Source organism: Hippichthys cyanospilos, chromosome 13 (assembly GCF_059441005.1).
Source record: "Hippichthys cyanospilos isolate Australia breed blue-spotted pipefish chromosome 13, RoL_Hcya_1.0, whole genome shotgun sequence".
In the NCBI taxonomy this organism is placed as follows: Eukaryota; Metazoa; Chordata; class Actinopteri; order Syngnathiformes; family Syngnathidae; genus Hippichthys; species Hippichthys cyanospilos.
The window spans coordinates 11,818,243-11,830,478 of NC_142381.1; the positions used below are offsets into that span (position 1 = coordinate 11,818,243).

Below are 12,236 nucleotides of genomic sequence, written 5' to 3' on the forward strand. Positions count from 1 at the left end.
GTTGAAAGTAAAGCCGCTGAGCTTTGAAGGCTCCTGAGGCATAATAGTATGGGAACACTATCTCAATAATCCTCAACATATCCATGCGTCGCTATTTGCTTTGTTTCAAAGAAAAATTCAAATGGTGGACCATTTAATACCTTTTCTGAATGATTTTACCCCAAATTTACCCTTGACCAATAATATATAGCACCAAAGGAGAACCAACTAGAACTTGAATATTAAAATTAACAATGTTCATTTTACCTCTGAAAACTGTTCCCTGTTCTGGGTTTCAACAGTAACGTGCAGTCGTGCAGTAAAAGGACAAAGCAAGTCTAAGGTTCAAACTGCATTTACAAGACGTGAGCAAAAACAACAAGACAACAACGGACAATAAGACATAATTTTAAAAACACACCCATATGCAACCAAAGATGTAAATTTCCTTACTGCAAGAAATTGTGATTTTTCATTTTTGAGTTTCTAACTATTGATCGTAAAACAGCCAAAAGAAGATGAGTTACACTGAACTTTATAAACAGTTGAGTAAAAAAATCCAAACAGCATAAAAATGAACAAAATAAAAAGACCGAATCTACATCTTGGTCAATTTGAACCGTGATATCTGTGTTGTTTTGCTCAAACAGATGTCATCTCGTACAAGACAATCTTAAACAAATAAAAAATAAACAGTGTAGTTGCAAATGTATTATTATTATTATTTTAGAGTTTATTATTTTAAATACTGTACTCTAAATACACATCTTCAATTTACTCCCTTTTCCTTTTTTTTTTTTTTTTTTTACCTTGTCTCTAAATGACCTGGTCCACCATCTGTTCATTTTAAAAATAAAACATGACACTTCAGCCTTCACCCACACCTGCGTCAGATACTCACTGAGCTGAAGTCTCATGCTGACGTCATCCCGCATGACAATATATTAAACTGCGGGTTTTGCGTTGAATGACACGGCATGTTTCCTCCCCTAAAATGTTTCTCTGTATAAAGATGCTCTCACTGAAATGATCAACAAAGGCGCTTCCAAAAATCGGAACATTAAGAACCGTATTTGAACATGACTGCAAGCGGCAATGAGACCAATTATCTGTGTTTGCTGGATGTCACCGAAAAGTAGGTGTACCTAATGTTGTGACCAGTGGACAGAAACCCTCATTTTCTTCCATTTTCATCTTCTTCAGAGCGACTTGTCCCGCCTCAGCTTCTCCACTCTCACTCCCTCTCCCACTCCCACTCCCCCACACACACAACAAACACACACGCACACACTGTGGAGCAGAAGGCGCGCGGAGGAACTTCCACTCATCATTCAAACGTGCGGCTCCAAATGCGCAACCAGCAGTCACGGTGCGGGATCAACTGATGGGATCGCACCGCCTTAAAAGGCGACCGAACGAAGACTTGACGGCTTCGGGGAGATTACATCGCATTTTCCAAACAGCAATAATATTATCATTAATAATGCGCGTATTTGGATTCCCACGTCTTTTCGCATAAACTGCGCGGTTCAAGGTGAAAGTTCCCACGTGTTTATTATTCCAAAGAAAGGGGAGAAAATCATCTTTTGGCGCAGAGAAATGGACCTGTGGGGGCTTTATCTCCTCCATCTCACAACTTACGGTAAGTGGACTGAGTCAATCAAATTACTTTCATTGGGCTGCCAGGGGAATAAATAAGCGTTTGTAACTCTTAACTTTTTATTCATTTTAATTTGTGACTTATATTTATCTTTTCTTGTTTGAGCTTTGTATTTTCACTTGCTGCATTATGAGTTGCAAGTGCTTCGATCGACTCCCTCCGTTTTATTGTTATTACCCAGTGGTAATTATTTATGCTTTGCTGAGCTGTTTATTCCGGTAAACAATCCCCGTGCAGCATTAAAGTGACACCTGCTCTCCGTGTAATTGAAAGAAGGCGCACTATTGATTTTGTTTTTAAGGGGAGGCACAATAGTGTCTCTCATATCCTGGGAAGTGTGTCCATGTCGTACATGCTAAAAATAATTAAAGAGCAAGCCACATGTGCATGCATTTGGGAAGATAAGCCACTAATGCAGGCAGGGGTGGGCAACCTGAGGCACCTGGGCCACATGTGCAAAAAAAACAAAAACGCAAAGAGGCTGTTCCAAAACTCTCATTTAACCTAAATGTCAATATGTTAAACATTTATGTATCTTTTTCCCCACAATCGAAGCGTAAACTAGCTGAGTGACACTGTGCCAATGATGTCATGGGGCAAGCGAATACATTCGCAGATTGATGTTGGAACGTCACCCCTTATTGAGACATTATGACTATGATGTGATTATTTGCCTCAATCAATTAGCGGTGAAAAGACAAAGTCGATTGGTAAACAAGTCACATCACAAATCAAAATAATTGTGCTGGTTTTGCATCCAAGTTGACTGGAACTCAAAGTGTGGGAGTTCCCCAAGTAGCGACATTGATCAAGTGGAGGGTCAGCTCCTGCATTGCGCGGGACGGAGAGTTCAAGCTGCATTACTGTTGCCGTGGCCGTTATGAAAAATGAAGTAGATCCCCCGGCGAGCAGTGTGCGAGGCGAGCTTTGATGTTATCGGCGTGATAAATGTGCACCGGCGCACGCGTTGACAAATCCACACAGAAGCTGTAAATTATCCGGAATTAAGCGCAAACCGTAGGGTGTGTGATTATTTTAGGTTAGATAAGAAGTTCCCTGGCGATCTTGAGAGTGAAATGGCAAAAGTAGGTAATTCACAACCAAATCCCATCAGAACCTCTGATGAGGAAAAAAGACTGTTACATTGTCAATATTTCCATTTGGCATGTAAAGGACTTTTTTTTTAACCATGATTAAGAACACTGGGTCACTTCATGCACTTCACCATTAAATAAGCCGCATCCCTCAGCGGAGACTGGCAAATCACAGTGCTGCATGGATCAGTCTGATGAAGGTAACGCAGATAGAGTAAATGATACAGTTATGGAGTTGTCCATACGGTCAGTTGCATCAGGAATCAATCTGCACACATTTGTATGCTCCATGGTAAACAACATTCTTACTGTATAGAATGATTATAGCTGCTGTACAGTGGTAGCCAATTCTGGAGTGTTGTGAAAGGCACATTACAATTTTCTTTTAAAATTACGAGCAAATTATTTTCAACATGAAGCAATTTATTGCTAAATTGTGTTGTCATGACACCTTTGCAAAACTTTGTGTCGTTATTTGATCAAGTTTCATTGGGCTGCACATTTCTCATTAGTGAAGCAATTTTCCAGCAGAACATGTTACGTGATATTTCTGGAGCTGTTGAATAAAATAATCTCAGCAATATCGCAAAACAAAACATGGACATTAATGGGTTGGTACACTTGTATTTTGATGTAGATCCCGAGAGCGAATGGGCGAAACGGCTGACTTGACTCATTACAGATTTCAACAACGATATGTTATCCCCAAATCACATGCAAATTATGCTAATGAAGGATGCTTAAATGAAACAATTACACTGACATTGCATTATATAGCACTTGTTCTCAGGAATTAGCGGTAGCTTCAACATGCCTAGCAATACTAGCAGCGGCAAGCAGCATTAGCAGTTAGCAGGACTCAACTGCCCCCTATAGGCCGGTGAGAGTTCTTGATTACTTTTCAAAGGCAGTCTCATAGGAAATAAATGGCTAATTTTACACCGCTGCTGTTCCAACTGATCACTTTCAAACAAAACCAAAACTTCCTTCTGTGGTTGATGTCAATTTGTTTTGTAACATAATATATATGTTAGCAGTCAAAACATTTGGTTTTTGCTTATTTTCATTTAACCAAGCTTTTTGGATGAAATAAAAAAAACCTAAATGTGTTGGTCCATTCTTGTTGGGTTATTTTTGACCCAACTGTTCATAGGGTGGCTCAGTGCCCAGGTTGAGCCAAACTGTATTTTTTGACTTTATGGCTTCGACATTGTGGGATGTGACCTGTATCTGTAATGGTGATAGATAAGTACTGCAGCGCGTGCCATTAGCAAGCATATTGGCTTGACCTCCTTCAAGGCATTTGTCATGAATTACACTTGAGGCAGGCGGCATCGTAATGGTATGACAGGATCATAAATGTACATTTTAGGTGTATTTTTAACCTCTTTTGTGCCTTGTCATCACTATTTAGCTCCATAAAAAATGTGTTCAGCCAAGAGATTATATAACACCTAATACACTTCTGCAATATGAGATTAGTGAGGAATTTAATGTAATGTTGTGGGATTCTGACATGAAAATGTTTCCTCACTGGCAAAGCCAAATTTGTCATTGGAGGGTCTATTTTTGTAGACTGCGCATATGCGGTGAGGCGCAAATGCCGGCGGACTTACCAAGATGGGCGTGCCTATACAGGGGTGTTGTTGGAGATGTGACAATTTGGTGGCAGAAAGTCAATGTCAATGTATCCCAATTATACAGGTGTTTGTCCCGGCAAACTTCCAAGCAATAGTTGGTCTGAAATGTTTTCTGCTCGAACAGAAATTCCGGAAGATACGCGTTACGGAAAATCTGGCCTGCATGGACTACATGCGGAGGGGTTTCCAAAATAATGTCATTCTGAAGCCGCGCGGAGGTCCTGTCAAGCTTAACACTTGAACACAAGATAAAAGTAATAAGATGAAAGATGGATGAAGCCATGTGAAAGACATTATGCAAGGAATTGATGTAAGTATGAAAATGAATGCTTATAGTAGTTTTGGCAATTTCTTTGTTTTCAAAGTAGGCTGGTTGGATGGTTTTGTTTTTAACTTCAGCCAAATCATAGATTGTGCAACACATTTTTTATGTTTACCTCCGAGACATAGATTTGCTATAATGAAAAGTCCCCTCCTGTGAAAAATATCCGGCTGCAAACAAACATAATTATGTTGCAGAGGAGTTCTACCGTCCTTGGTAGAGTGGCAGGCAGCCACTTCAGAGATTCCCATCTATTTGTATAAAAGGAATTTAAAAAGTTCCCTTGTCCCTTTTAATAAATTGCAAAATTGAAACAAACAGCTATAACACGCAAACATCCGTCCTTTTAGTACTGTATCTGGTCTCTTTACCGGACTTTTAATGTTGCTGATTATTAGACCACGAGGGCCTTATGAACGTATGACGAGCAGGAACTGAAGCTCTATTAAGGATATGAACATTCTATCTGTCAATACACGGTAGCTTGGTAACATTCACTCACTTGTTGTGCTTCTGAGGAGTTAAAAGCTTTCGAGACGGAAATCTTCCTCTGCTTGGAGCGGCTCGCTTCTCCAGTCCGAGCCCTTAAAAAGTATTCAATTATTAAGGCTGCAAAGTCTGCAGAAGGGGACGCATTCTCTCGATGTCCGTTTCGCTGCTCTGACCTTTCACGGTGTCATTATTCAACGGCTGGCATAATCGCCTTGCCGAGGTAATGGCTTCAATCACTACGTAAAGTTGGGAACCAGAGTGACGCTCATTGATGCAAAGCATGTCACATCCTGATTATTACTGTCAAGTACCTCCATTTATTGCAGCGTGATGGACATTTTGGAATAAAATGAGCAATAAATGATAGGGAGGTACAAAGAACATTATCTCACAAAAGAGAGTACACCTTTTACGTTTCTGTAAAAATGCTATGATCTATTTTTTTATTGTTTACAACGCAGAAAATGATACTTATTTACATTATGTAAATTTACTAGAAAGAGAAGGAAAGGACATGCTCCATCAAAATTTCCCAATAAACGGCCATTACTGTCAATTTGGACACTTTGACTCAAGGGTCTAATGGCTTTTGTTGCCCGCAATTTAGACATTAATTGCTGCGTGTATGTTATTCGGAGAAGGACTGTGAATTCACAGTTATGCTATTTTAAACTGTATGGAAGTGTCAATTCGTCAGTGTTGTTGCATAAAAAAGATCTTGGTAAGAAATGGTATTTTATGGACAAAAAATCAATAATATAATTGATAAATGTTTTTGATGATCAATTTAGAGGCATGAAATTGTCAAAATCGTCTGAGGGTCAACGTGTCTCCAGTAAAGATTCTCAAATTTACTTCGTCATCTATGGAAGTGGACGGATTATCATTGCATTAAAACAAAATGTGATATTCACAGTCATCTACTTTTAGTTTGGAAAACAATTATAAATATTTTCGTCTATTTCCCAATGTTTGACAAAGCCAGTTAAAAAATTATATATATATATATATATATATATATATATATATATATATATATATATATATATATATATATATATATATATATATACTGTATATATATTATTTTTTTATTATCTGTGCTATCAAGCTGAGGAAATATCCCAGGTTTTAATAAAGACGTTCCGAATTAAATCATGATATTTAAAAATCCAGTTCATCTATTAATCGAAAAAAAAAACCCAATCAATCGATCAATCAATTAAAATAATCAGTTGCAGCCCACTTAATTTCTGATAGTCATAGTAATATCAAAGTGTCATTATTAGAACATTTCGTTGTATAAAATAATTTTGCCCTGTGATTTAGTTAATAAAGTGAAACATTTTGAAGAGACCTGAACCTCACCTCAGTAAACTCCATGCACAATAACAATTTTGTCTTCCTTTAGTCAACATGTCTTATCAGTGAGTAAGAATAACTTCCGTTATCAGTATGAATGATACCTAATTCTATTTTGCTTCATATCATATCTTTATGGAAATAGGCGATATCGCTCGTTGGGTACCATCACATAAACCAATTCCATAAGGCACTGCACACATTGATCTTGATCACTAAGCTCCGAGACAAAAGATGGCTTCTCCTAAAAAAAAGACTTTTGTGAAATCGAGGGAAACTGAAGCTCATTATCTCGGATTCTTGCCACTAAGAAAAACTGTTCCAGACAGGCAGGTCTAACCTCTTTGCAGAGGAAGCTGGCGCTTCACTTCTTTCCTGGACACTGTTACATCTAAGTGGATTTTCATGATGATAGATGGAAGGGAATTCTTGAGAGGGGGTCTGACAAAAGGTCCAAGGACATTCTTCCTTCCCCAGGTTAGCTGAGTGTGAAATGAGAATTTTCATTGCACAGTAGGACCTACTGGTACCTATGACCACTCATTTTTATTTTCTTTTTTTTTTTCCCCACTAGAATGTAATGAAACACTATTTTGGATTGTTGGAAACCATAATGTTTGTAACATTATGATGCCAACTTGCTAAATTGACATTAATAACCACAATATAAATGGACAAAGGGCACTGTCATTTACCAAATAAAAATGTAAGTGTGACCATTGGAACTATTATCGATTGCCTCTATACAGCCGATCATTTATTTTAACTTATTTTTTCATTAGGGTTGAGGAGGAGCGATAACAAGCCCTTGAGTAATTGGAGATAACAAAAACACCTCGAGGCATTTTATTCTTGCCGAAAAATAATTTGTCAAGTCAATCACGGCAACTATTGTTATGCAGCGTTCAGACTGAATGCACAAAATCGTTTCGCCATGCTCATGTTTGTCGCCGGGTGTTATTGCGACGGTGGTGGTGGTGGTGTGGGAGGGCGGGGGGGAGGGGCCAGGGGTATTTCTTATTTGTGCTGTTTACAGTGAATTAGGAAAGAAGAGAACTGATTAGAACTTTTACTTTTTCTGGTTTTCTGGAATGTTATGCAAACCAATCTTTATTTCTCCTATGGCACCTTCATTTTTTTTTTTTTTTGCATTGTGTGTCTCTCGCTTTGCGGCAAAGCTCATCTGACAGACAAAAAAGGTTTCAATGTCATAATTAAGTGGTTAATACTGGTACTAAATAATGTGCTGTTAATGCTAAACTATCACCATCTTGGCACAGTAACTTCGTGTCCCCTAATGGGCATTGAAGGCAATAGAAACGAGTCGCTTGTTTTGCCGTATTCGGTCTGAAGGCAGCATTAATGCTCTGCATGATGATAAAACAAACTGTAAGCATGATGAGAAGGCCGACTTCAAAATAAACCTCAGTTCACCAAATAAGAAATGGGCATGAATGCCTTGGTCCATTTTTATTTTGAAGTTGTTTTGAGTTGACAACTTGACGAGTCTTTCCACTGTCGTTCATGACTCCCAAAACAAATAACACAAAGTTGTTCTGAAATCACATTCATTTGCCAATTTAGAGTGTGAAGACATAATTATGCTCACATTGACATACAGCAGTATCACGTGATGTGTCATTATAGCTGCCTTCTAGCATAAGTTAGCCACTAACAAGATGATAGCTCGAGTCCTCTAATACAGGCTGGCATGATAGATGTAAATGACAACACGTCGAGTCTCACAGCCTGGCAGGGTTCCGGTTCCTATGGATGACTTTTTAACAAACCATTCTGACTCAACTATGCTGTTTTAGCTGCCAAATTCATCTCGCAGACCAAAATTTACAGGGCGAGAATATACTTCTAGAGAGATCACTCTTAAAGAGACAGTGTGTAAGATTTGGACTGTTTTTCATTAAAAAGGAATACATTAAATGATTACACATTTCATAAACTTGCAAATAAATGCGTTCTTAATGAGCAACAGTATCAAATATAATCATAGGTCTAGTTGTCATTAAATTATATTAAATGGGGGTTGGCACTTCTCCAGAGGCGGCCATGTTTGTTATAGCTACGGATGGTAAATGGTAAATGCGGCACTTGCAGCACCTCCTGCTGTCCGTAATGAAAAAGCTTACACACTATCCCTTTGGATTCATTGGAAATATGTTGATTGGTCTTCTGTGTTTATAATGGTTTTTCACCAAGCAAAAAAAAAAAAAAAAAAATCTATTTATCCAATTTTATTCAAATTCTAAATATTCAATTAGAATTTTCTGTAGGAAATCCAAATCAAAAATACCTGCTAGCTGCAGCCTGAGGTCGAGAGTAACTGGAGTCACTCGTAGTTAGTCCCTGGACTGTACAACAGTCAGTCGCAGGGTGTGCCGACAAACAAGAAGAAGCATTTTGTGGTATGTGGGACCAGAGTGGAGTACATGGAGAAACCCCTACCCGATATTAGCAGTGCTGCCCATTCATACCCAGTATCAATGAAAATCAATAAGCCTCTTCCATGAAAGAGGAGGTTGTAAATTGTACGCATCCATCTGAAATTTGATCCCAGCAAGTCAAATGAAAAACATCTCTCATCGACTGAATGAAAAACAATCAGTTGTTGTTTTTTAAACTTAAATAAAGCTGCTTTTCTTTACAGATGCTGTACAATTGCCAAGTTTACAGCTTTACTATTCCTGCAGTGATAGGACAAACTGGCTTTTACAGCCTCAAATTTAAATCTGCCATAAACATTAGCCCATTACACTGCCTTGCTATATGTTATCAAAGCTTTGTCACGCGTGCTGTGCAACACAAGACTAAAGCGTAAACAATCTTGAAACGTACACAATACAGCCGTCTCGGCCGTCCGTTTGCTCGACGACGGATGCGGCTGCCTTTGTTCGTTGCGCAGATTTCATGACAGTCAGGATGAATGAGGCCAGCAAAAGCACTATGTGATATGGGTACATGCTGCATTATTAATGTTATTTCATTAAAAAGTAATTGTGGCCTCCAACTGTATTGAAGTTGCTGTGTTAGTTTACATGCACAGACAAGTAAATACCAGTGAGCTTCAGCCGAGATAATGCAATAGTTCCTTATCAAGCCGGAACCTACATTAGGGCAGCTGCAAACACTTTTTCAACAGAAATTAATTTTCCGTCTCTTATGCCCAGGAGGAATTCTTCTGTTAATCAAATCAGCAAAAGGCGCGTGTGGCTGCAATCAAAAGGAATGTCTGGAAATGCTGGTTTGCGTGAAATAGATTGAATTATTGTTGCGTTATGGAAATGGCGAATGCGGGAAACGGCCGCATGACCAGAAGCTCACAAACCCTGACAGGTCATTTGTCTTGCCTCAATTGCATGTGATGGAACCTGACAGCAAAGAGAAACACCGCATCCTAACAATCTGTCATACTGACGATTGGGGTTCGGCTTTATACTATTTCTGTTAAAGAAAAAAAAAGTTAGATTTCTTTGTGCGATAACTTGAACTTAGAGGAGGAGCTGGCTGAGAGGAAGAGGCCATCCCTAGGGAGTGTTCTATCCTAATGAATCAGTCACATTTAATGAGAGGACAGATTGACTTAAAGGAGAAGACCATTGATAGATCATGCATACATTTACATAGCATAAGAACTTGATCCAGGGTGACTCAGTGGAACAGTGATCCGCAGGTCCGCCTCGCATTTAAGGAACCCGAGTTCAAATCCACCTGGCTTCGGCCATCCTGTGTGGAGTTTGCATGTTCTCTCAAAGCCAGCGTGGGATCTCTCCAGACGATCCGGCTTCCTCCCACACTCCGAAAATATGCGTGGAAGGTGTATCGGACACACTAAAGTGTGATTGGGTGCGTGAATGGTTGTTGGTCTGTGTGTGCCCTGCAATTGACATATATTTTTAGAATAAACAATGAAAAATAAACTGCCGGTCCCAAATGCCAGACTTTGCACACCAATTGACAATCAGCTCGGGTTCCTGCCGTTGTGCATTCATTCACCTCCTGCATCTGCAAACACTTACGCCGACCCTCAAACATTATGGTTAAAAAAATCCCCCCCTCTTAGATGATTGGTCAACTATCTTGGACTGTATAACCTTGTAATGAGGAGATGATAGAAGCTTGACGGCGTGCCGCTTCATTCCCTCAGCGTTCGGGGAAAGGAAATGTGCCATTACTGAGGCAGCAGACAAAAGAAGAAGAAGAAGAGGGAAAAAAAAGAAGAGTGGCTGGAGGGCACCTGTCTGTGAGAGCTGGAGTGGATTTACAACATCTGCTTGATGCAGGGGGGAGGATGCCACCTCCGTTCACCACGCCAAGATTAATCGCTCAGGCGCAGCCGACAAATTGGCACTCGCAAGTTCTGTCTTACTTTTGAATCTTGGCGAACTGTGATTATTAAAACTTCTCTCAGCATCTTGAGCCAATTTTATAAGGAGATAATGAAGAATTGCATCATCATCTTGCTCTTTTACAAAGAAACAGAAGCAGAATGTACATACGAGGCGAAACATAATTATTTCATTTACTCAAATTAAACTCTAAGGCAGGACGTGCACCTTGATTTAGCTTTTGAGTATTTAAAAAAAATCCCTATAACTCTCTGTTTTATTTGTCTGTTGGGGAACATATAGACGTTGATCAGTGTTTTTGAAGAGCTTTTGGGGATTTGGAAAAAAAGAAACACAGCACTCAAATTCTATAGAATAAGATGGAAAACTTGCGGGGTGACAATGACCAAATGCAGAAGTTCTCACCTCCATTCCAGGATACCTGCCTACAGCCCTGTCCTGACACTTTTAAGGCTTTGATCAGTATTTCTGAAGGTGGAATATTGCCTGATCAACTTCATTGTTCCCATTCTACTTTTACAAGCAGTGTAAAAGGGGTTACACGAGCCCAGTAAAACAGCGTACTGTAAGTCATTAATCCATGGGGTGGTTGCGTTCAGGATCCACCAACGATAGATAAAAATCTGCAATATAGACTGACCGTTAAACCATGTTTGATTGCTTTAAATGTCCTATCAAAGCTTATTAAATTGTACTTATTAACTAGAATTACAGTCAGTAAAGTGTAAAGGCACTTCAAAAGCAATTCCTATAAACAGCAGACTGCTGCAATTTAGAAGGAGTTCCATGACAGACAGAAAGACAAGATGTTCCACAGAAGAAAAAAACAAAACAAAAACTGAGAAGTTTATATGTCTAAATTTTTTGGAGCTGTATCTGTTTTTGTAACTATTTTCTTTGTGTGTGTCCACAAACTCACGGGAACAGGAACTTTGTTTGACACAGGGATACTTCTGGCTTCTCATTAAAAGCCGCAGTGGCAAGAATTTTGCCTCATTTGCGCAAAGAAGCCTTTGGCTCTGTCACCCGCCCGCTGATACAAGTTGCATCCCCCTCAGAACGCTTATTAAGCCTCTAATTAATTGGAGCAGGGAAATGCCACGAAGGATTCGACAGCTTGGTGTGAGTGATCACTGTGAAACCAGAACAACATTGTTGTGGATGTGTTCCCTTGACAAGAATCAACACACAATAGAGGCACACACTTCCTGGGGATTTTCAACTATTTATGCAATGAGATTTATATTGATGAAGACTAATACCCACATTTATTCAGACAGGAATCAACAAGTTTGGAGCAGAATGATCTGTGAAGACCTGCAAATT

At 39.3% G+C, this 12,236-nt stretch overlaps 1 protein-coding gene across 1 annotated transcript in view; it reads left to right on the top strand.

The window, feature by feature from the left end:
* Positions 1 to 1,277: 1,277 nt before the first annotated feature.
* Positions 1,278 to 12,236, top strand: part of gfra4b (GDNF family receptor alpha 4b) — a 33,736-nt gene continuing 22,777 nt past the window's right edge. Inside the window, exon 1 of the mRNA XM_088431471.1 lies at positions 1,278 to 1,621. Coding sequence (XP_088287597.1) covers positions 1,579 to 1,621 — 43 coding nt within the window. The 5' untranslated portion in view covers positions 1,278 to 1,578. The remainder of the gene's footprint in view (positions 1,622 to 12,236) is intronic.